General features: G+C 43.1%; 1 protein-coding gene across 5 annotated transcripts in view; it reads left to right on the top strand.

Moving 5' to 3' along the window:
- The window catches only part of LOC144529823 (RNA binding protein fox-1 homolog 3-like), a 179,571-nt gene that overhangs the window by 75,560 nt on the left and 77,749 nt on the right, over window positions 1-26,262 (top strand). For 2 of the 5 annotated variants that reach the window (XM_078269145.1, XM_078269144.1), the window contains exon 1: window positions 13,689-14,156. The exons of the other annotated variants lie outside the window; for them this stretch is intronic. In XM_078269145.1, the coding sequence (XP_078125271.1) occupies window positions 14,031-14,156 (126 nt within the window). In that variant the 5' untranslated portion in view covers window positions 13,689-14,030. Of the gene's footprint in view, window positions 1-13,688; window positions 14,157-26,262 lie in introns of those variants that run through there. 5 annotated transcript variants of the gene reach the window in all.

Below are 26,262 nucleotides of genomic sequence, written 5' to 3'. Positions count from 1 at the left end.
CAGCAGCCGCCGTGTTTCTAATCATCCTCACGCAGAAAATCTCAGTTTTTGTTGGCGTTCACTGATAGCATCTGTGTTATCCCCGACTCTCCTACCCGGCCAATATCAGAGATTGATTGCTTTTGTCTCGTTATCGGGGTCGTTCAGGTGAGATTGACATGTGCTTGCAGGATAAGGAGGCTCCGAGGGGCGCTCAGACTGTGAGGGGTGGGGGGGTCCTTGGTACAGTACAGCGGCGTGTCGTTAAACATGCATGATGACCTGCATGAAATGTTGATGATGCATAATCAGTTGCATCACGGGGGCTGTAAATAGGTCAAAGTCTTTAAAATGTTGCCTAAAATCTACTCCTCTGTCTGTAAGCTGCAAGCTCAACCTCAGTCTCTACAGTAACTCCACCAAAGTGATGGCGAGGAGAAGAAATAAAGAGCTCAGGCGGGCAAATGTCTGTTGCACACTGAATTCTCTGGGCCACTCTGCCTGGCGGTTGCCGGGCGGGGTGGCTTCATGCTCTGAACACTAGCCACACATCCTAAATAATTCACACTCTACTTGAGAATTCTCCAACAGACTCACTGCCGCCATTAGACAGTCTCTGGCTGGCAGTGTTTCTTTTTCTTTTCTTTTTCGGGGGGGGGGGGGTTGTTTTTCAGATTCTGACTTTAGCATTACAACCTCAACCACCAAAAACTGGATGGAGGAGGAGGAGAAGACGGCGAGTTTGGGGGGGGGGGGAGAAGTGAAAAACGACTAATATCTTGGGTCGATGAGAGTTCATGGACAATCCAATATATAGAAGCGAGTTTACATGCATAACACTTCAACATTAAGATTTTTCACAGACTTCAGCATATTTTCTAGAACTCTCCCTCTACCAGTTTTTTTTTCTTTAATCTGAGAGGCCTCTTTGACAATGTCTTCCTCATGCAAAATGCATGAGCGCTTGTGGATCGATACAGGCCCTTTAATCTCTCTACATAGACAGCTCCCGCGCTCAGGCGTTGAACCTACACCCATGGCTGCCACCGCTGCAGCCCAGATCAGAGGCCAGAGAGAGGGAGCCACGAGAGTCACCCACACGTGGTCCGTGAAAAAGAAAAAAATACTCTCAAATATCCTCTAAACAACACTGTTATGTAGACTGCGTCCGTTCTTTATGCTTCTTTCAAACATTAAAAACTGTGCTTGCAAAACCGGTGCTCACTAGAGTCGAGAGAAAAAGAATACCCGAAGACAAAAAAAAGGAAGTCATCTCTGGAAGTCTGTTTAGCCATGGAGGCCATAATCATTACTCATTTTTATTTTTTTTTCCCCCCAAAATAAAAATTCCAAACACGCGGCTGTTGCTGCTACCATAAACACACACAGTGGTGGGGTTATATTCACCTCTTCCACCTAAGCAAAAGTAGAAATACCTCAATGTAGAAGTACTCCATTGCGAGGAAAAAAGTTCTGCATTCAAGGTTGTACTCAAGCAAAAGTACAGATTTGTTTATTTACAAGCTGTGCGTAGATAAGGCTGGAAATTGTATCTTTCTTCTTGTCAACAAATCCCATGAAATGTGCCCTGTCCCCTTTACATACATTAATGGACAAATGGATAGTTTGGGTGGTGTGAAAGGTAGAATATTTCCCTCAGAAATGAGTCGTAAGAAGTATGAAATGTTGTTAAATTGTACATGCAGTATGGACAGTACATGAGTAAATGTAGTTACTGTTCACGGCTAGTAAAACACATACTATATAGTATTATGTATAATAGAGAATACTGTATAAAACATGGAGGTGTACTATTTAGGTTAATCACTATGGACATTTGAGATGTCACAGCTTATTTAAAACCAGTTGTGTGCGATGTTGTGTTGTGTCACAAGCTAGTTTTTTATATATATATATATATATATATATATATATATATATATATATATATATATATATATAATTTTGCTTACAAAAGAAGCTTCCCTTGGCTTCCTTTTATCAACACTTTTGTTTACTTAGGATGTGCCAAATGCGGGAGTTAGTGTCACATTTGTCTGAGTGTCTGGCATTTTCACTGAGCTCATACATCAGTGACTCTTATTATCAGCCATTTTTGGAGCTGTTACTCATTTTGCCAGTCATTTAGTTCTTTTTGAAACGTTGTCTGCATGGAGCTTTGATCATATTTCGTACAAGCAGGTTTAGGAAACAAGGAAGAAGCACTAAAGGTTTCTTTAGAACCTTGCTGTTTGTAAATATTAAATGAGGGAGGAAACATTATTACGTTTAACAAAAGTTCTGTAGACGTTCTCCAAGGGAAACAAGGCCAAACAGAGTAAGTCATTATCACCGTTTCTGAGCTTTTTTTGAAATTGGGCTCGCGTAAACTGTTCACAAACTCTTTTGATTAAGCCACAGTTTATCAGCCTGTTGCCTTCTGAAGCTTGCACACCTCAGACGGAGAAAGACATTTTGAAAGAAAAAGTTAACTAATGAACGAGATTTTAAAGAAGAGCCCTTTGAGTCGAGACGGAGAGCGATCAGTTAAGTGGAGTGTATTGGGGCCCACCTCCGGATAATGTGTTGCGTTTTCGAAATAATCCAATATGGCTGATGCATCAGCTCTGCCTCCCCATTGTCTTCCACCCTCAACGACTCCCCCCCTTTCCTCCTCCACCCCCCATAATGCAATGCAGCTTTTGTTCACTCATTCTTTTAACCGTTTCTTTGGCTGTGAATTGTCAAGGCGGGACAAATTAAGGAAGCGGTAATAGGGTTATGTCAAGTAGACGGAGGTGCTGGCTCTGTGTGGATGCCTCCCTCCCTCTGTCTCCATGAAAGGTTAGTGCGCTTGCCGGGTTTTGTCTCCCCCGCTGTAATGAGAAAGGCAACAGACGAGCCTCTATCAGTCCTGCAACACCTACTGACGGATAGCATTTAGAGAGTGGAGAAAAAGAAGCATTAGGGAAAGAGCGAGTGAGTATCACAGAAAGTAATACAGCAACATGAGCATGACTGATCACAACAGACACGCATGAACACAAAAAACAATCGCTCTCGCCAAGGGTGCTGTGCTTGAACATTTACCTATGTGACCCCTTCACGTGTGTGTGTGTGTGTGTGTGTGTGTATATATATATATATATATATATATATATATATATATATGTGTGTGTGTTTGTAATTTTCTTTGTCACAGATATGCAGCTGGCAGAGTTTGACACTTTTTGACATCTTCCACCGGAGCCATTGATATAATGCCCTGAACAGGGCAGCATTACAACCAGACATCTTTTGAAATATTGAGCAGGGATCGCAGCATTTGGGTTCAGTATAATATCACATTCATGACTCCCCTCTCAGAGATATTACGCTCACATTTCTTCCACCTCCTTTGGGCAGAATTTCTTAAACCCCTTTCTCTTCCAGCCCCCATCGTTTCGAGGCAGATGTCCGCGGAAAATGTGTATCAGAGAGAGAGAGAGAGAGAGAGAGAGAGAGAGTCCCCGTAGCTACGTTTTGATGGCGGTGGGATAGAAAGAATGCAGTAGGTGGCGGAGTTGTTGTTGTTGTGTGCTGCTTGGGATGTGGTCAGAGGGCAGGGTTGGATCTTAGGTAACAACAGCAGACGCTCCGGGCACTTCATGCTGCACAGGAAGATTTTATAGCCTGGCAGGTGGCTACACACAAAAAACCCAAAACAAAAATGCATCTATAGCCAGAGACACAGCAAACACTCAGGGAAACACATTGGAACGGAGGCACGCACCCACACAGACTTTATATTTAGAGCCTCTATTTAAGTAGCACTTCTCAAAACACAGGCGCTTACCAAACGGTAACAAAAAAAAGACACTGGTGGGAAAAACTATGCATCATAAAACATTCAGCTTTATGAAAAGGCGATTTAAAAGAGAGGCTCTGGTTTAGCCACTGTGAGGACCACAGCCTCCAGGATCCGATGGAAAAGTTGGGTCACTATTAGTCTTTAGCCTGTTCTTAAACTCAAAGGGGGTTAAAATGTTTGGGATGGAGCTGAGGGCAGGCCCTTGATGAGCTCTTAAACTATCTATAAGGCAAACAACTGTCACTTGCTTCCAGGGAATTTGGAGACTTAACTTATCCTCACCAGTTTAAGGGATATTTCACCGTTGGAAAGACGAATATATCTTTAAATTGGGTCACTTATGTAGTAGAAATGTGAAATTTTTTAGCAGTTAGTTGGATACAAATCACCCCATTTCTGCACCAGTCCGTGTTAACACAGCCCACCTCCACTAGTCTTACCTGGCGACAGAGCAGCAGGCCTGGTAGCTGGATAGTCCGGTACACTGTTGTTCAGCCATGTTTCCACAACAACAACAAAAACACAGCAGTCTCTGAACTCGTGTTGGGAGTTTCGTTGAAGTTGGATGTAGTCCAGTTTGTTGTCTAATGAGCGGACACTTGCAAGCAGGATTGATGGAACAGGTGGCCGGCTAGCGTTAGCTTTCCACCTAGCTGGCCTCGAACTTCTGCACACTCGTCGCTTTCCGTCATCGGAAGATTTTTTCCAGACCCACAATACAGAGATCTCTCGTCTCAGGGGGACATGAGGGAGGGAAGCATGGTCATTCGAAAATACTACCGTGTTTCTACTGATAAAAAGCTTAATGCTAAATCGCTGAAGTATCCCTTTAAGTGAAAGATAAAACAAATGTGCTAACAACCAGCAAGTAGGTGGAAATGTGGCAAATGGTATTATCCTTCTGGTGACCGGAAGTAGTGTGGCTTATGGGAAATGCGGTCTTAAGTTGGAGAAAGATGAACACCAACAGCTTGAATTTGAGGTGACCAATCATCAACAATGATACCATTCATTTGTTTTAATTTTTACACTCAGGTATGACTGTATATACACCAAGAATAGTAGTATTCGAGGTGTTTTGGATGCTGAAAGTCGTACAGTCACAGACAAACACATATTCACACATTTCCTGACACCTTCGGGCCTGGCTGGGGTTTTTGAATCTGACGCACCATTCCGATATGACATATCATATGTGTGTGCTGGAGGGCCGCTGTGGCCCTGTGCGTCTGGCAGTATTGATGTACCATTTCTCACTTGCTGCTACTAAATATGAGAGCATGGTACTGTAGCTGCAGTGTGAACCCCTGACCCCTCTGGGATGCACAGCAGCATTCACAGTTGTGGAAAATAGGTCTCTGCTTCCCCAACTGCCTGTTTAGAGTAATGGTCAAAGGTATGCCTGCTGGAAAGGAACATTACGGGGCATGACCAATCTGCTCCCAAATGGAATACACTTTATGTCACCGCACCAATCTATGTAATTGACTTCGCTTTGGGCTGCAGCCAAAGTGGTTAAGGTTGCTTTTTTTATTTATTTAAGGGAATATCAATGAAATGTGAAATTCACAAGGATGGTAGATTTTGAGAATGATTGCTTTGGATAGATCTGAATTGGGGGACATTTTGGCTAAGAAGAACACCTGATAAGTGTAATGTGCTTGTCAAGCAGCACATCCTGTCAGGTATCTTTACACTCAGTCCTCATGAGTCCAGAGCAATGCTGCTTTTCACCGCTACCATGTAGTATTTACTCTAGCTGTTGAATCAGAGACTGATTTAGGCCCTGGACAACAGGTGAATGCAATCAGCAAAGGGGCAGAAGAGAAAAGCAGCAATACTCTGGACCCTGACGGTTGGATTTGAGAACATTGGCGTGGCTTATTTTAATTGGTAACTTAGCGTGCTAACAGTAGTGCTTGGTCGTGTGTGTTTGCATTCTTGCACTTCTGGGTTATACAAAATAAACAAAATGCTCCAAAGTAAAGTTATGTGGCATGATTCAGAATTTATGTTTGAATTTGAGTGTAGATTTAAAGGTTTGGATTTCTATTAAATTAGAGTAGCCTAACACGGTGATTCTCAAAGTGGGGTCCGGGGACCCCCGGTTTTTCTTGAGGGGGCTTCAGGGCGTCCACAGCTGAAATGAAAATCATTTATTTTCAATATATAACTCCATCCATAAGTAACACAATGACAGAATGTGTGACTTTTTTGGCTATGGGTTTCATACACTTTCTGTAATAACGAAAAGAAAAAATCCTGATCAGGTGTGGGACCCTGCGACAAAATCTTATCAAATGGGGGTCTGTGGTCTAATTTGTGTAAGTTTAGAGGTCCTTGGTGTAAAAAAGGTTTGAGAACACCTTGCCTAACAGACACTAGTGCAGCACCCCATGGTCAGCCCCAACACGTCTGAAGAAATGTCCATCAAATACTTGGAAATTTGCGCAACATCAGTAAACTCCTCTATGATATATTTTATAGGTTGTATTTGTTGATTGTGTATATTGTATTTTACAGATGGCAATGCGTGTTCTTTGGCTAATTCAGTAAATGTTATACCACGGATATTGAAGAGAGAGCTACCTCGGTATAAATGCCAAAGAAAAATATCTCACAATTGACAAATTTCCCTAATCTAAAGGTATGCTGTACATGGTTATATATAATTGAATGGCCTAACTCTACTGCAATCAACACAGGGCAGGGCACAAAGTATCAAGTCTTCAGAAAAGATGTCAGAGCTAAAGCCTTTCAAAGTCTTCAGTTGCGTACTCTGTGAGCGACCAAGTATTCATCAGTTTCTTAACAATGTCCCATTATGTACTCTTCCTGTGGAAACACAGAAAATAATATCATATTAGTGGTTCACAACAGCGTTATATATATTTTCACGTCATATTTTGTGTACCTGTATTTAGTGCTGATTATTGGTACTCGATAGCTTTAAGGTATTGACCGAAGTTACCCAGTACAGAGTAGTATTGAAACTTCTCCAGTCGAACAATACCTGCGTTCGATCCTTTTTGTACCCAGACCTAGAAAAAAATGACTATTTGCATGGTTTCACTCACAGCCACCATTAGTGTTGTGGTGAAGTCGAGCCAGGTGTATTTGACAGAGTTGGTAGTTCAGCGTTCAAATGAAGTACTCTATTGGCATTACTTTAAGGGTACTGATATTGGTACTGGTATCGTAATTGTTTAAACGATACTCTGTATTGGTAGACTACTGTTAGTGGTGTTAGTTTGAAGCACAGAAGCAAGAGTTCACACGCATTATTTTGCTTCTTACCATTGGTTTTTCTTGAGAAAGGCATTTTTGTGGTAACTAAGGGTTTGGGAATATAGGATGACATAAATTTGTAATTTTAATTACCAACAGAGGTATATACATATACAAGTATAGCTCTAAAAACATGCCTTTGTGTCTCTCTTATATTCATTTTCCTGCCTGTTATTAAGCTCATTTGTAACCAACCACTCCAACCCTGGTAGACAAAATGGGCGACTGCATATTTGCTGGCTGACACATTAGCCTCTCCATGTACTGTACATTCAGTAGTCACACGCTTACATGCACCATGTGACATTGTCCCCCAAGAGCGACTCTTGCCGCCACTAAATTTTTCATCATTGATCTGATGTGATTTCCATGCTTGGCCGTCCCTCTGCCATGTCAGCTCTCTCTCTATCACAGCCTCTCTTGGCCTAGAGGGATAACAGGGCGTGAGCCGTCGCCCTCGTTGGTTGTCTCCCACCCTGCCTAAACAAAACCCTTCCCTGTTTTCCACCCACCACCTAGGACTATCACACACACACCTTGGCCTCTGCGCTTTGTAGCCGCGAGCCAACCAGACCTTTGGATAAGAGCGTGGTAAAACGCTCAATGTATTGACGTTGACTGTCCGCAGCCATAAAGCTCGATCACCCCCCTCCTTTCCTTTCTTCGTCAAAGCAGCAGGAGGAGCAGTGGCTCGGTGTGTGTATGTGTGTTTTGCGTGTAGACGCTGTGGCGTGGAGGGTTGATGTATGACGGTGTGGGAGGCAGAGTCAGTACTTCTTGGTTTCTGCTCTGCCTCCTCCGGTGGAAGCTTTCGAAACGTCCTAATATCTGGCCGGAGCTCCATGAGCGATGGCCAGAGCCAACCTGCTGATCTTAGCACCCGGTGCATTAGTTTGCCATAAAGAAGCAGTGATTGTGAGACGCGGCAGGCGAAAACATATGAGGATGAATGACACCATATAAAAGCCAAGCTCTGTTTCAAAATCCATTAGAGAAGCAAGTGCCTCAGCACCAGACGCAGCGAAATCCAGGGCCCTCGCATCCTATCCCAGCGTCCAATGGAGGCATGGATCACAGATCAGTCTTCCAGTTCCTCCTTTAACTGTCCATTTAATCAACATTTTTAATCAATGCATTAGTACATGACAGCTTTGAGTGAAGAAAAAGCATACTTCACTCGGAGCCAGATATTGGCATCCAAAGATAGGTGGGAAATGAATGTGGCTCATTTGGTGCAGAGATGGAACAAGTGCCTTTCTTCCGTGTGTGTGTGTGTGTGCATGTGCGTGCGTAAAGGCACACTTCTGTTTTTTTTTATGAGTGCAGGCATGTGTGATGGTGTGTGCTTCCATGAAAGCTCCACCCCTCCCTGTGGCACTGCCTCCTAATTACTCAGATCTGCGCTCAAAGTGAAGAAATAATGAACGAGAGCTTTAATTATGCCTGCAGACAAAGGATCCCTGATGCCTCCACACACACACACAAACCGTTGACACGCTGAGATGGGTGAGGGCAGGTTAAACAGTAACCCTTTCCTCTAGGTGCAGAAAGCTGTTCAGCCTTGAATACAGACCAACCTGACATGATGCTGGAGAGCGCAGATAGCGGCGGGGAGGAGGGAAGTCTGTAAAATGGACTCCCTGATTAAAAAAATAAATTAAAAAAATGATGGAACTACATAGGTTTGTTATCTCTAACAGATATGACACAACCTTTAATTAGTAGGGATCTCTGAAGCTCTGGGCCTGAGATATAATCAGCGGACCTTTAGCGAGAGCACAACCCTCCCTTCTCTGAGTACCCCCGGGGCCGGCTGATCGAGGCGTCCTCGTGCCCCCTCTTCTACAGCAGGGTTGGCTGGCACTCTGGAGATGCCAGATAATGAGGAAGCCTGTCAGAGGGGCACTTCAAAGGTGCCCCTCCAAAGGCCTCGCGCTTTTCAACTAGATCCACCAGCACCAACACCACCGCTGTTTTCTCGTGCGTCTCCAGAGGTCTTGGCTGTGTGTCCAGTGGGGTAGGGTGTAGCTTCCCCTCAGACTCTACAATCTCTTCTACAACTGGACTGATAACATCAGTGGCTAAGATGGACTAATTATACTCCACACTTTGACTAATATATATCGGGGAGTTCCATATTTACTTTCAAACAAAGTTTGGGTCTGTGCATAATATTGCATAATCATCTCAAGGTACTTGGCTTTACTTGAGGATTTAAAATTTCTGCTACTTCCTACTTCTATTCGCCTACATTTCGGAAGGAAATACTGTACTTATTTTTTTTTTTTCACTCCACAGCATTTATCCGACAGCTCTGACAGTTACTAATTAATTGAAACCAGGGCAGTAACTACAGGTGAGGACACCAAGGTTATGTTCTCAGGATCTTTTAGGGAATTTTGAGAGTTAAGTGACCCTGGGGTACTTTACATTATAATAATAAAAAGTGATCACACATTTCCATACTTTTGGGAAATAAATTAATTCAACAGAAAATTGTAGATTCCACATTTTCCCACCAGAACCCTATTCCTGGCAATGTGGAGGAGGCTTTTGAAACAGACTTTGGAAAGTAATGGATGTTTTTTGGCTAAGTCCTGGATCTTTACAATCCTACCTACAGCACCTTTAAACCTTTTTAAAGATTACACTTAAAATAAAAAAGGCCTGATAAATGTGACAAAAAGTTCAAAAATAAATGATAACAGACAAACAGTAACATTCAGCTGATGATAATGTGTTAATGATATTAGGCAAACTGTGAGAAACATAAGTGACGTGAATCCAAGAGTACCCCAAAGGTTGGCCACTTTGCAGTTTTGCAAACAAAATATGATCATTTTATGAAATGTGGTATTTATAGATAAAATACCCAACATCATATACATTTGTTGATAACACACTGCTCTACAGTACATCATTTGTATTTGACTTTTGACATTTTCACTACATTTTGCACATTCACATAAAAAAATGTTTTGAATGCCACGCGTTTGCTTGAATGGATTATTTGACACTGTGTTGTTGCTACTCTTACTAAAGTAAAATATCTGGGTACTTCTTCCTCCACTGTCAGAGTGATGGGAGTTAAGGGAAATAAACAGTCATCTCTTATGAAGATTAGTGCGAGTGGGCCGTATTGATCAGTGGTCATACGATAAACAGTGGTGAACAGGAATGCGCCGCCAATCGTTTGGGCCCCATTAGTCTCCTCTTGTACTGCCTTTGATAATTGCTGACTGAGCTCCCAGTGCATGTGATGGCTTTTTACTGCTAGAACTGCTGCTTTCAACCTATTTTTTTGTTTTTAAGGAGCACATTAAAATAACACTGGCTCCAAAGACAAACCACTCTATATCTTCTGTCACGCCGATGCTGTGTCTCACATCCAAAGACTGATGTTGGGTGGATGCTTTTGAGTGGAGATTAAAACTGGATTTAAAATCTCGTAATGCTTCAAATCAGGTGAAACTCAGAGTTGGGACTCAATACAAACGTGTACACACCTGCACAAATCCACACAAACATGCAGACTCGCTAAATCCTGGGAGGGTAAATCCTGTTCTATAACAGGCCAGCAGCGCAGGATCAGAAGACAGACATGACAGAGTTGACAGTGCCAGTGATGATGATGGTGATTGTGGTAATAATTATTGTGCTGATTATTGCGGGGCTGCCACAGCGATGTGGTGATTGCGCCGCGAGGAAGACAAAGGGCGGCAGTGACAAAAATGATGAGGATGATAATGATTAAGATCACTTTTTCTTTTTTTTTTTCTCTCTCCTTTTGGTGATCAACTCTGAGCCGTTCACAGCCATTGTTGATCTTCCTTTAATTGGCAGAACAGCCGCGTGGGGAGTTAACTGAGGATATCTCTACTGCGTTTGAGGGCTTTGATTTCACATGACAAAAAGAAAAGGCACCATTGAGAACATTCCAGCAACGGCCTTTTGAAGGGAGTCATCTGGCAGTGCTCATTTGAATTATTAACTGGGTGAGACAGACAGACAGACCGAAAAAAAAAAAAGAGAGCAAAAGAGCGAGACAGAAAAACACATAAGAGAAGAGACAGGAGATGGATTCCCATCTTTAGCAGGCAATGCCAAACAGTTCAGCATAAACCACGACACATATCCACGACGACTGATCTTTGCATCAAACAATCAGGCCAATTATCTAGGAGTGAGACTGCAAACTGGCAATAAAGATGGCTGCTAATGGAGGTGAGCATTTATTTGAGATACTGATCTTTTGGTAGTCAGTTTCTTTCAGTTGAGTTTGTGAAATACAAGTATGAATGTGTAATTACGGGTCAGTCGTCCCCCTGCCGCCTGCTTGGAATTATTTAATCTGCAGAGGGAGCATCCCAGAGCTAGTTAATTCTCATCTTGGGTCATGTTGTGTCTCCCACAGCAAAACCCTATTATTACTCTCTCAGTGTGGCCAAATCGCCAAACTTACAAGGTGACTTCAGGTAATGTACTTGCAAAAAGACAGGAAAATGTTTTAGTAACCCCTACAATACGCGTATACGTCCCATCTACGTCATTTTCAGTGGAGGCAGGAGCTGTGGTAGCGCTTGGTAGGAGCAGTTTTTATTTTATTATTACGTCGCTGGCAGAAAGAAGATGGTTTAAGAGTTGTTGCTTCTGTAAAACATTGGCGATTACGGCTGGATATTGCTTAAAACATTTCAATACCAGTACCCTTAACCCAATACCAAGAGATTTTTTTTTTTTACTTTATTCGATACCCCTTCATGTGAATGGAAGCGTATAAAATGCCACCACCACTCCTCCCCATCCACATGATTTTTACAGGAATACATTTTTAAAGTGTTCAACTTCACCATACAGCTGCTCACATGTCACATTAATTTGAGGAACGCTTGCTGGGATTTGCTGTAAGCAAAACCATACAAATAGTATTTTAATTCTAAATCTGGGTACAAAAAGGATACTTTGAAGGTATCGAGTCCCGATACCCAGTCCTACTGAAGATGCACATGCAAGTTGCAGATCTTTGCAGAGAAGGGTGTTGGGTCACAGAAGAGAAGACCTCAACGACACGTAGTGCAGACCTGAGCTTCTAGCAAGCTGATTGGTTAACCCGACTCATGTCAAAAGGCAGATTTGAAAACAAAACAACTCTGTGCTCAAATACATATGAAAAAAAAGAAAATGTCCCCGTTTGCTTACATCGAGCCTGCAGAAGCACATTCAAGCCTTAAGTTGATTTCCAACAACCTGTACAGCTGCGTTAATCTCATCCATGCTTGTCGCCTTTTTTCAGGCAATTTTTCTGTTGCCATTATCCTGGCTCTGGCTCAGGAAGATAACATCCCCCTTCTTAATCCCGCCTAAAGAGCTCCGATTGTCTTAGTTGTTTTTTCCAACCGGGGGAAACAGCCATCAACCAGCACAACACTAGACCTTTTTGAATCGCTGAAAAAAATAGGCCACCCAAAAGATAGAAATCATCTTGTAAGGACCGAGTTGGATCTCTTGACTGGCACATTCTCGATCACTCTCCATCCATGCCTTCAATTCCTCCGGGCACTCTTTGGTGGCATGTGATAGTGTCCTGCTCGAGGATCTAAGAACAGAGGGCATTGTAGAGATTGTAAAGCACTTAGAGGCAAATGCGTGACTTTGGACTTTATAAATTGTCTTGACTTGACCTGATTGTATTAAGAAAAATTATAAGATCGAGGGTAAGCACACCTCGTCGTACCCTGGCGATGGCTCATGTTCCACCAATCTCTGCTGAGACATCAAGGTTTCGGAGCAAGGGTTGTGTTGGATAAGACTGAAGACAGATTTCTTGCATTTTTTCTACATCTTTAAGGTAATGGAATCTCCATACCCCAACTGGCGCCTATGATGTAATGAATCCATCTTGTGCATTCTCTTTGTCCGCTTCTTTTAAAGCAGTATCAAACAGAATGAATCAAAAAGATACATTAAAAGGAAGCCCTGAGTTGTTTTGCCTGCACTGTTTAGCGTGTGCTACGGTACATGCTCGGCTGGATGCATATTACTAGCTCAGTAGACGCATGCAGGCAGATGAAGAAGGATGTCACTATCGGCCCAAATAACAAGATCTTTTGTTTTAATGCATTTTCCCCCCGGATTCACAGATATGGCTGCTATACATGCTGTACAGTATGTGTCCTTGAGAGGCGGGAGAGAAGAGGGAGGTGGTGCTGGCCACCAAGGGTGTGTGTGTGTGTTTATGTATGTGTTTGCGGTGTGGGGGGGCCACAATTAAAAGGCAGCATGCAGTGTCCCATGAGGCGCTAATGCCCAGGATCAGCTGTTCTAATGTCATTCACATCCCCTCTGTTATTCAGCCAGCCCTGTTTGATGTATGAATCCATTGGGGACTTCATCAGTAACCCCCCTCCCCTCCCTTATTGCTACCAGCACCAACACCACCACTTTTATAACCCCACCCTAACCTACCCAACCCCCCCGTCGGCTCTACAACCCCTCCTCCTCGGCTTGCACAGAACCTCCCCTTCTGTCTGAATGCTTCTGTTGGCTTTTATCGTGCTCAAAGTAAACAGAGTCGCGCCAGGGATAGATAGAGAGAGAGAGAGAGAGAGAGAGAGAGAGAGAGAGAGAGGAGACCCACAGAGAAAGAGAGAGTGCAATAGTGATAAAGGTTGAACATGCACATTGTCTGCGCACCGCTCGACTCCCTGCTACATCTTCAATAGAGACACAAAAGCCAGCGAAAAGGGGAAATTTAAAAGGCAAGAGGAGGCAGGAGAAAGGAAGTGATCCGAAGAAGCAGAGTGAGTGTGAGCAGGCGAGCCAGAGCGAGAGAGAGAGAGAGAGAGAGAGAGAGAGAGAGAAAGAAAGAGAGAGAGGAAGAAAGCGAGTCGAGCGAAAAGGATCTCCCTGCTAAATGCGCAAAGCGTCCCGTCACCCCACGCTGAGCTCCATGGCCAACTCCGGCTGCCTGCTGCTCTCCGGCTCCGGGATGCTACCACACTCGCTCCAGTGTCCCCCTGCCTTCCTCTACCTGCACGAGGTAAGACTGACTGAACGAAAGCTTGCTTTTGTCGCCCTCGCACTCTCTCTCTCCCCCTCCCCCCCCTCCCCCCTCCTCTCCTCTCCTCTCCCTCGCTCTCCATCCGTGCCTTTCATTCCTCCGTGCGCTCCTCCGCGGCACGTGATAGCATCGCGCTCGCTTTGTGTTGTTGCCCTGAGTACTTTCACCCCCTTAACCCTTGACCCTCACCCTGCCTTTGTGGGGAAAAAAGAGAGACAGGAGGTGGTGGGGGGGGGGGGTCACCTCTTTAATTATATCCTCTCGACCATCCTGTTCTTCATTTCCTCTTGTCTTCCTCTTCTCTCTCCCTCCCTCCCCTTTTTGAGTGAAATAAAGCAGTGAATTAGCAGTTACTGTAACGCGGAGCCACGCAGTGTTTGTGTACATCAGTCACTTCATGACTCAATGTTTGTTGTGCTCATTCTTCCCATCACATCTCTGCTAAAGAGATAAGGCTGTTTTGCAGTTTTGCAAGTATAAGAAATTGCTTCTTCTACTTGACTTTTTCAATGCATAAGGATGTCAACTTTTTCTCTAGCTGTCTGCTAATCATAACGCAGAAACCACCTAATTGATCTACATTGTGTATCTGTGCGGCGCGGTGCGGTGTGCATTTTTAATGTGTCACCTGATCGAAACCCTAGATCTGATCAAAATTGCAGAAAACTGATTTCAGCTGATTTAAACATGAATAACCTGTTTCAATTTCAACCCCTAAACTCTGGAAGCTAGAGCTGTGAGGCCTCTGGCATTCATTTATATATAAAGAAATATACTCGGCTTGAGTGCATTTTAGTTTTATGATGTGAAAACGTATAGAAAACTTTTATTCTATTTATTTTTCTTGTTTGTGTCATCTCTACTCATCACAGCTTTTGGCTTATCATTGTCAAAACATCCCTTTGATTTAAAGGCTGTTTTACATGGTAAAATCACGCTGTTACAGATCAAAGAACATCCATAGATTTGCTTAAAATGCACATTACATTCTGACTTGTAAAATTTTTTTTTTTTTTATTTTTTTTTTCCCAAAATGGCTCAGTTTATGAAAAAGGCCACAGAGAACACTTCAATCTCTCCCACACCCCTTCATTTTTCTAATGGTGATCACCATCCAAGTGACAACACTTTGAATAATTATACATCTCTGCAAATTAACATTGATTTCCCCCTTCTTCTTATTTTGTGTCCTCCTTCTTTGGAAATTGATTCCATCACTGATCCGCTTGTTTTGTAAAACCTGAAGACTGCAATTTTCTGAAGGGAGGTGAAAAAATCAACAACAAGGTGACTCTTAAGAGCCTGTGTGCCTGTCTATCTGCTAAATTATTCACACGTTTTAATTCAGCGAGTTGGGGACGGGAGTGCTGTTAGTGATGGGATGATTTGGGGGGGGGGCGAGTGTCCAATTTAGTTTTTACTACCGGCTGCATGTGTTGCAATAAACGATGTGTGTTACTGCAGTGAAGGGGAAATAACGGTGAGGCTGCTCGCGATGGAAACATTCTCATTTTGAACCCTCCTCCTCCCCTTTCTCCCCCACCATCATGGTAATGGCCCTCACCCCCTCCCACCCATCTGTCCAAAGCGGGCACACCCCGCCGGCCAGCCGGGGATTGGGGGGGGGGAAGCGGAGCTATGTGGACAACCAGGTGCCACCAAAACGCACACTGTAGAGGAGCCAAGGCCTCCAAAAACTAATTCTCATACTAAAATAATCCTCAAAAATAAAGAAGTATATTACACTTTTTGGCTTGTTGTGGGTAGGGGTGATAAAGAGGATAATCTGTCACCTCAGGTTGAAACAATCATGACAATTTTCAAATTAATAATTTAAATAGATTATTTTTAACTTAATAGATTATAATATAACTTCATATTCATAATATTTTTAGAGACAACTATATTTCACATCTTAAATGTCCATGTCAAGCTGTGAAAAGCTTCCTGAGCTCTTTTTCACAAGTAAAAATGTTCGCAAACTGAGTTTAGGGGTGTGTGTGTGTGTGTGTGTGTGTGTGTGTGTGTGTGTGTGTGTGTGTGTGGCCTTAGTAGGTTCCTTTTAAAGTCCAAGACAGAGCTGAAATTGAAACTTCCTGTGTGCTATTTTCACGAAACATCCCTTTTTGTTTCAAATCCCTTTAATGTATCAGCAGCTTTTGTTCTTTTCTTCTTTTTTTTTTTTTTTCCCCTTTGCGGTAAATCCTCGCCCTGCAGCGCTGTGAGGGGAAACAACCCTCTGAATCACACTGTGGCCAGCGTCTTTCCCCCCCACCATCCCTTTCCCTCCCCACATCACGCATCCTTCCTCCTAACCCACCCCCCCCCCCACCACTCTCCTGCTTCTTCCTCCCCTCGCCACAGTGCAGGGCTACAGCGCCGGCTCGCGTGAGATGACAGCTAGAGAACAGAAGGGGGAATAGATTGAGGTGATAGCCTCTGCCTCACAGTTTGTTTGCATTTCAAATAAGACACTGTATTAAGTTGGGTTGCGAACAGCTTTGCTTATTATGTGTGAACATGGCGCCGCATGATATCACAGGAAGACAGGAGTTTATTACATAAAAGATTAGTGGAGCATACCTTGCCTTTATTTGTGTGCAGCAGTGTTTGGGTGTGTGTTCTCAGGCAGTTTGCTTTGATGCTCTTTGTAGTCGGCTGCGGCGCATATAAATCCCGGCTAAATGTTTGTTTTCATTAACACAAGGAGAGACTCCCTGCGGTGTGGTGGGAGAACTGTGGGCTTCTGATTACCAAAAAAAAAAAAAAGTGGTGGTATCGCACCACCGCTGAAGGGCCGTCCCTCTTCTCGACACGGGGAGAGTTTCTCTACCACATGGGGTGCCGGCTTCATCCTTCCGCAGGATGATGTCACTTTTCTCCTAGCGTCAGTTTGTATTGTAGTGGCTCATTTCATGAGTTATGGCGCTGGATATTGAGGGAGTTATGAATTACAGTGTGGGGAGGCTTTTACGGGATGCAATGCTCACCGCTGTAGGCCCGTATTTAAGTATAAATATATTTATGGCACAAGCCGAAGCTGAAGGGGTAGCTCAGGTTTGCTCATGGTAGTTAGTAGCTGTCTTCAGAGCCATAAAAACATGGCATCTCATGGATTTTCTATTTACCAGGCACTGGGTGGGCATATGGCAATGCTCGTAAATGTAACTCTATTATCTAAGACGGTGCTGTTGGGTGGGAAGCAGGGTGTTACTTATGTCTAAAGAGGAAAACGCAGCAGTTGTTATTGTCTTCATGTCACATCTCTCTCTCTGTCTTTGCCTCGGACTTATCTCGAGATCTCCCATTTTCTAAAATTGCCTTCCTTTGATTTGTAATTGGATTTTTCGATCATGGCATTCCACTGTGCTGATGTCTATTGTTATTGTTGCATCTATTGATTTCTTTTTTGTGGCTTCTTTGGTCGGCCTGTTTTGAATTTCCCCCTTAACTGTACACGGCTTCGGTATCGTTCTAAATGGTTAGGTCACCGAGGAGATGCGATCCTTTCTGTGTCGGTGGATCCTGAAAGGAATTGCCCGGGCTCTCTGGTTTCAGCGGCCTCCTCCTCCTCCTCCTTCTCCCCTTCCTACTCATGCTGATCTCTTTTCTACGACTGCACTGGAAGCGTTTCCCTCTTTCCCTCCTTACACACACACACACACACACACACACACACACACACACAGACTGATACATCTGGTTAAAGCTGAGGGATGCAGAGAGGAGAGGACTGGGAATACTCGTGACACACTTCCCCCTCGGTTCAGGCCTTGATCCTGCCTCCCAAAGCGCTGCTATTCACGGGGACTTTAGATATCGAAGGATTCAGGTTGGCGGTCTCGGGGGGAAGGACTAATGCGAACCGCACAGAGACGGCTGCTTCCTGGGGGATAATTATTGTAGGCCAAGCTGTACTATTGACAGCTGTAAATGGAGATGGTGTCTGTGACTGGGGAGGTTTAATAGGTTTTTGTCCCTACATGGGCTCTCGTCAGGCCAGTGGCGGTGCATTGGAGATGAGTTTGAGAAATGAGCCACAGCCTCGTTGGGCTTCAAATTGGACCGAGAGACCCCCGCCATGGCATTTTCCTCCTAACCTCTCAGGAAAAGGGTTAACAGACAATAGTTGGTTCTGTTTCATTATATATTACACTCTAAGTGTGTATACGCTGCCACCATCTATAAAGAATACAGCTGGTGATAGTCTATATTTTTCTTATTGCCATCCTATCCCATTGTCATCAAAAACTGAGAAGACCAAAACCAACAGTGAATGTATCTACTTACAAGTGTTGTGCCTGCATCACAGCCTTATCTATCTTCTTCCTCTGTGCCATAGAGCTCCATTGTTGTTAAAAAAGACATCAATAAGCCACACTTCATTACCATGAACACACACACTGGAGTTTATTTTGACTCAATCCCACATACTCTTAGCCTGGCTCCGCACTCCTACGTATTTTCATTTCCCTTCAGTACCACATCTGGGTTTGCGGTTTTGGGTTTTCTCCAGCCAAATTTTGGCGGTCCAATGAATAAACAGAGGGAGTGGCTGAGAACGATGACGTTGAGGCCGTGTGCTAGAGTTGTAGTTCCGTAATGGCGGCGGCAGAGCAAGAACAATCTTTGCTGAGTTTTGTTGGTGGCCATGAAGTTGTGGCCCTCCTCCCCACGGGGTTCGGGAACAGTTAGATTTTCCAGCTCGCTCCGTTAGTGGTAAAGGAGTTGGCTAAGGCGAACGCTAGCGATTCTAAGCCGACGTCACGACCAAACGTTAGCGATTGGTTATGGCAGATCCAGAGTGGCTCTGGGCAGATCCAATAGTTTTAAACTTCAACCGAGTACCAATGGAGTGTGGCCAGACTCTCTGTACAAATGAAATGTACGAGAGTCTGGTAGGACCAGGCTAACATACTCTGTCCTTCCATAAATACTCACTAGAGCACCACATGTGGATAAATCCGCAGCAGAAAATAGTCCCCAACAAATGCACTATTTCCTCCTGTTTGAGTAACAGCAAATGTCACCATCTGTTTTATGGAAATTTAAAAATGTATTTGTGAGAAGACTTACATCTTCATAGGGAACCAATGGGCTTGGGGCTGAGTGCCACAGACGCGTCAGAGAGTATTGTTGCTTGTTGTTGTTTTTTTGGACAATTGTTAACAAGAAGAAAACCACCAGCCTTGTACTTCATCCACTTTGATTCCAACCCAGATCTTCAGATTTAGGCATTTGTTACATCCGCTTTCACAAGCTATCCAATTTCCCTCTGTTGTGCTGTTATAGGTAAACGCCGTATTTGAAATATTTCTATTATACCATAAAGCAATGCTAGCTTTGTTGTTTTTCAGTCAATTTAAGCAAGCACAATTCACTCAGATTCAACCAGGCACAAATAAATAAAAAATAAAAACGTAAAACCCAATTTCATGGGCTCTGGAATATACCTCTCAATATGTTCTATGTTTTGGTGTGAAATCATTCAGAGTCTTTCTCTCACTGCTGTTCAGCTGTTTTGTCCCTTAAACAGCTGATTCATAGCGGCATAACAAAGGCGGAGGGGCTGATTGAAATGTTTTCTCACTTCTTTCTGCCCCGGAGGAGAATTGTAAATCACAGCTCAGTCGTTTATTTTGAAATTTCATTTGGTGTGTGAGCGAGTGCTGCCTTGTTCTTTAGAGAGACTTCACATTCAGGCTGACTTGTGTGTTTTATTTTCTTAAGGCTACCCACCGTCTTACTCCACTAGACCTTTGTAAATGGAACAAAATTAAATTTGTTCCCTCTATAGAAGAATGGCACAAACAGTGCAATAGATTACTAACCAACAAAGGTTTTTCATCGGGGGTCTGGCTGCATTTTTAATGCGAGCATACATATTTGAGCTTAGATATGTATATTTATTTGTCTGCCTGTGAGAAATTCTTGTCATCTGTAGGTGGATGCTTGCAGGGCTTTTGCACACATGGTGCCGTGCACTGCATCGATAAAAGTCTATTTACATTTTGCCAATAATGCTAAATATCCTGCGGTCATTAATGTTGAGCGTTAGCAAGGAGTGCTCCTGTCTATATTTTGGACCTATAGTGTCAGTGAATTAGCATTCACGGTGCTGCTGCTGATGCTAATACACTCCACTTGTGGAAAACAAAGCTGCAGTTGCAGATGTCCTCACCTCACAATAATTACCAACCTTTTTTTCTTTAGTAGATGGCACATTTCTAATGAAGCTTTTAATTAACATCAGGGTCATCAAACATTTACTGCTGCTCATCACACAGAAAGGAAACAATATAACACCACAGGAGATTACCTGCTAATCTGTAGGGCTGGGAATCATCGGGACATGTTTGGTTAGTATGGGTGTTTTGATGCCTGCATTTCACTACTACTACTTGTGTTTTTTCTAGTAAGCCTCTTTTTGATTTAACAAAAGAAGTCAAGGTTCTCAAACGATAAATGTCTAAACTAAAAACATATAAGAACTTAAAAGTAAAATAATCTAAAATGTTGATTGAACTTGCAGATTAAAGACTAAATCAACAAGATTACAAAACTTTGACACATTGTTGGTCAGTGCCACAAATGTAGTAGGGTTGGATATCGAAAGCTGCAAAGGTTCAGATAAAGGCCGCTGGTTGCTAAGGGCGGTTGACACTCGCTGCTGTCAAATCTGCATTGCAGCGGCCTTACTTCCCACACAGGCCGTTTAATACAGCAGGAATGTCCGCTTGGTTTTGAAATCTCTGCTACTCGGTTCGCTTGAGCGCTCCTTTAGGCCAAACAGAGACAGTGAGCGAGTAGAGGGACTGGCGAGAGGGGAAAAGACAAGACACACGACACAACACCTCCCTGTCTTTACAGTGCCAGAGCTCTCACTACATCACACACACTTATACGCACACACAGACACGCATACAGTTACAGGAGGATGAAGAAAGGGGGATAACCTCCCAGTAGAAACCGTTTGAAGCCTTTTTTTTCCCCTTATAATCTGTCCTGAGGTTTTTCTATTTCTGCAAATGGCACGCTAAAATGCTTAAGCAGCCAGACCAGCTTGAGTCCAATTATTTCTTTACTGCAGTATCTTAGCCAGCTGTGATTAGTATGTTTATAATGTAGTGTCACTCTCATGCTGTCGTTCAAGCATTCTCCTCTCGGCGGGATCCTCTCAAATGAGACGTATTACCCTGTGTGCTGAGTTAACAGAGTGGCCGTACAAGTGAAAGCAAAAAAATAAAAAATAGGAGCTATCACAAGCCATTAAAAGCACTGCACCTTTTTATCACCAGTGACTTAATAGCACTGGTGAACAGCGAAGCATTATTACTGCTTCTCCTTGTGCTCCTGCAAGCCTGCCTCCACTGCCAGAAGTCACACTGCTGCTGCTGCTGCTGACAAATAGATCTCCAGGCAAACACTGAAATTTTGTTTTTCAAAAGGTCATTATCTGTCTTCATCAGGCCTGTTGCATGGAAACCAAGTTTGAGGGAATTATTTACCCTACCAAACAGCCCTGAGAAGTTCCTTTTGCCTCGATCTCATTTCATTTTTTTAAAGGATGCAACCGTACAGCGTTTTTGACTACTAAGAGGCACCCTGGGTCACCCGCTGAAGAAGATCAATATTTGAACTACGCTGTTGTGGGTCAGCGTGGGTCAGCATGTACAGGCATATAAAATTAAATGGGGCTTGAAATTGATTTCAAGTACTCCTTGAAAAAAGTCTACAGGTATTCTGAAATGAAACCAAGAGAAGTGCCGCAGAGAGGGGATGACCTCCACCCAGGCAGATTCATAATTGTTTTTGATTCTCCAAATTAAATGAGCCTTTTTATTATTATTATTATTTCTATATTGCAGAGCTGAGGGTCCGAAATTGCCAGTTATGCCACGTTCGTTTTTAGAGACCTAAAGCAATATAAAGTAATGGCCACGATTCCCAGCACATCTCCGCTGGCTACTCCCTTTAACACTATGAAACAAATGATTACGGGATGGACTTGAAAATAGAAAAATGGGGCCTTCGTTTTTAGTTAATCTCAGCTCTGTCTTACATGGACAACAAGAGGGGGGGGAAAAAAATAGCAAAAGCTCAGACTTTGTTTCCTCGCGGGCAACCAAACAGGTATCGTACTGATTACTCTGCTTCTCTTTGGGTAATCTGTAAGAAAGGAGAGAAGCTCATGTAATTTGGCCCAAATCAGAGCCCTCCTCCTCCTCACTTTTCCTCTCCTCAGATGTAGGGTCTAAATAGCGTTGCTTTTTTCTCGCAGCACTTTGTTAGTGCAGCACGCCTCTGTGTTTTTCCAAAATCATCTATCAAGGTGAGATCTGTGGGAAAGAGCAGCGCCTCGGGCTTCCTCTCCGTGTGCTTATGAGGTTTTATTAGGTCCCACAGGACCACTGCTTTGGTGTGTGTTAAAAACAAATGGAACTTACAAATTACAGATTACAGCCTCCGCAGGCTCGCGCGTTGGCCTCTTGAGTGTGTGTTGCTGTGAGTGTGTTTGTGCAGAGACAGATGCAAGTGTGGCCAGTTGGTGAAGGAATGGCTCTGTGTGCGTTTGAGAGAGGTCGAGTGTCACATGGATGTGTTTATGTCCGCCACTGCTGCACCTGCTGGCTAAGTGAATGAACCCAAATTGCAAAAATGAACGAATAAATAAATTCACTTAACCTGTAGTGTTACCTTGCCATCAACACTGTCTCCTAAAAAGTGTGTTTATATGCTATGTAATTGCAAGAGCAAATATGTTTTTGAAATAAATGTTTCCTGAATATGATTATTTATTTTTTTTAATTTTTTTTTTTTAAACGAACATCGTGAGGAAACATGTTTAATTAACATTAGGGCTGGGTAATTCAATACTTTTGAGGCACCAACCAAATTGCCTCCTTTGTACCGAGTATCCAAAGAAATGCCTCGTCATTCAATACAAAATTTCAATACCTAAGGATTAAATCTCATCAGCGTCAGTGAGCCAATAAGCACGCAGCATGCTTCTACCGAGATCTAATATTGCTTGCGATTGGCTGTCTAACGTTACACGCCGTAGAGGCAGGCAGGAAAACCTTAATTCATGTAGGAGGATTTGGGCCGTAATATTGTAATTTCTTTTTGTTAAAATGGATTTCATAAAATTGGTATCGGGAAATGTGTCATGCAGGAACCGGTATCAAATTCACAGTATTGGTATCGGTACCGATATCAAAAGTTTTTGAACGACACCCAGCCCTATTTAACATATCTGCACATTGACAACATGTGCATTCGTCTGCATAACGTTCACTCGCAACACATTTAATGTGTATATCCACTCCTGGCAACTAAAGTGTAGTTAGCGCAGGACGTGAGCATCACCATCTACCTCAACCACCTCCTAACCAATCCTGTGCAGTACAATAACTCAACACTGGAGGAAAAAATAAAATAAAAATAAAACCTTGCTGGTGAACATAATCCATGCAGCAATTATGTTTCCCCTCAAAACACATTTGGCAAACCATTCAGTAATGCACAGTATGAATGTGCATTTTAGGAAACAGGTTCCTATCCATGTAGATATTTATGAGTCAGTGAAGGTGAACAGATTTTAGTTGTGGTGCCTCAACGCGAACAGTTGTTAGTGGAATTACTTTCCACTGAATGCATAGTCCCTGTGAGAACTCCTGACTACGAAACACATTGTTCCTGAAAAAGACATATTGCTACAGTGGGTGTGTCTTTTTTTTTTTTCCAATAAGTTGAGCACCACAAATTCAATTCCATTCCCCGTCATTGTGGTGGAGGCAGAAATCTCAAAAACTCTGCAAATCAAACCAGAACTAACTGCATAGTTAGATACTACTAGAAGACAATGAATCCCTTTAAACGGTAACGCACTGTCAAGGCTCAGCAGGGATGAGAATTTCCCATTGCCCACTCCTATTTATCCCCTTCCCCTTCCTTCTAATTTAATGACTCAGAATTGTAACTCCAACATTGTTATCATTCAGCAATAGGGAGTAATGAATAGCAATTAACGCTTTCAAAGGAGGGAGTAAAGCTTGAGAGACGTTGCTTTTCACCCAGAATTGTTGAAACAGCGCAGTAGTGGGAGATACTGTCATGCAGAGAAAGGGGCTAATTTATACGTCCAGCTGTTTTGGGTAAATAACTTTTTTTCTTCTTCCTGTCACACAGACTGCTATCAGCGCAAACACAAGTAATCATTCTAATATCCAACACTTTCTGGCTTCCTCAATGAACTGTAATAAACTGTAATAAATTACTCTGCACATTTTGTCCAATGATTGCTCTTTCTGGTGCCGGGAGAGGAAGTGCTAATTAACTGGATATGAATGAAATTCTAGGACAGCGTGGTATCAACGGCAGGGAGACAAATGCGATTTAGTTCTGTCGCGAGTGAGTGGAAAATGTCTGTGTAAATAGGAGGTTGTTGCGGCGGAGCGCTTTTTCTCTGTGTGCTTACATTTCATGGGTGAGAATCCAATCTCACAGGGCAGCATGTGCGGACTGCCCTCTCTGATACATTCCACCGTCCTCCACCTACTCTATGATAGCGCTCTAAAAGCTCCCCCAAATCTCTTCACACACACTCACGTACACTCCCACTGACACAGGGAAACACAAACACATATTTCAAAAGGTAAAAGTCATTGTGGAGCTGAGGAGCCGCACCAGCTGAGGTAAAAATATAAGCAGCGTATTGCCTGGCAATTTGACTCATCTTCCATTTCACCAATTTCCGACCGATACTCGATTTCACGCAACGTAAACAGAGAAAATTCTAATTGTCACACTTGTCCTCTCCTCTACTCTACTTTTGCATATTCTCCGGCCACTTTTACCCAGATGTAGTGGGTACTTGAGACCACAGCCTCCTCATCCAGGCTCACTCATTTCACTTACTGTCCCTTTTTGCCTCTTCTCGCTTTTTCATCTGTGGCTGCAGTGGCCGGCTTTTATCTATGGGTTTGGGCAGTTTTGGAGAGAATTACGGTGACAGAGCCATGGAAATGATAGGTCGGCAGTGAGATATCTCTGCCTCATAAATTCTACATGGCTCAAGATAATTTACGAGGGAGGTTTGTGTGCGTAAGACAGACAGTGCTCCATGGTATCCATCGACTCCGCAGCCTCCATTCACTTCAGACCCTGCAAGTGTGGTCGATTTATCGAAACTGAATTTATTTTCACATTCGTTCCTTTCATTACCAAAGCATCACTTTGAATGATTATGATACTTTTTTTTTTTTTTTTTTTCACCCTTTATTTTTTGCTCAGAATATGCCTGGATATTATTTGTTCTGTCAGGATTATTACAGATAAAAGAGCAAACTAATAGATCTTGCGCGGCGTGTCTACTACTTTACGAGAGGCCTTCACGATGAGGTATTTCACCATCAGCAAAGGTCATCAGCTCCCCTGATTGTGCTGTATGAGCATGAGGCCAGGCCAAAAGGCAAGACAGCTCTGACATTGGTAATTATTCTTCATGCATATTTCTGTTTGAGGGAGAATAGCGCTCTGTATCCTAAACTACTGTAGGCAACTTTTAACCCACCAAGAAATAAAGATAGCCTCTTTGGATCAGTTTCTGACGTCAGTTTTTTTTATTTTTCCAGCATTACTACAGTAAAGAGTTTTTTTTCTGAAAGTTTCAAAAGCATTGATATTGTTCCTCAGAGGAGAATTGGATTATCTTGACTTATTTTTCTTACTTATTTAGTTTGCATTGTTCGTGTTCTCTCTCTGTATACACTGTCTCTCTGTGCTTTTATTTATTTATTTATTTTTCTTGACTTGAAGGTCTGAATTTACTCCTCTACGTTACAGGCTGATTCGATGAGAAGAAGCAGCCCTAGGGCAATAGAAGTTTACAACTCAGTTAGCACTGGGCTCTGTGTCTCTATCCAGTTAGGTTTCAGGCCTTTATTTTTGGTTGCAGCAGTGGCTCTAGTCTCTACTCCCTGCAAGGCCTTTTTCAATAACACTTCGCACTTCCACCATGTCGATTTACAAAATGGATGTCTTTGCAGGGAGAAACACCCCTTAAGGGACCGAGCATGGAGTC

Source organism: Sander vitreus, chromosome 15, assembly GCF_031162955.1.
Source record: "Sander vitreus isolate 19-12246 chromosome 15, sanVit1, whole genome shotgun sequence".
Taxonomy (NCBI): Eukaryota; Metazoa; Chordata; class Actinopteri; order Perciformes; family Percidae; genus Sander; species Sander vitreus.
The sequence above is the reverse complement of the archived record's forward strand: the minus strand, read 5'-3'. Positions and strand labels throughout refer to the sequence as shown.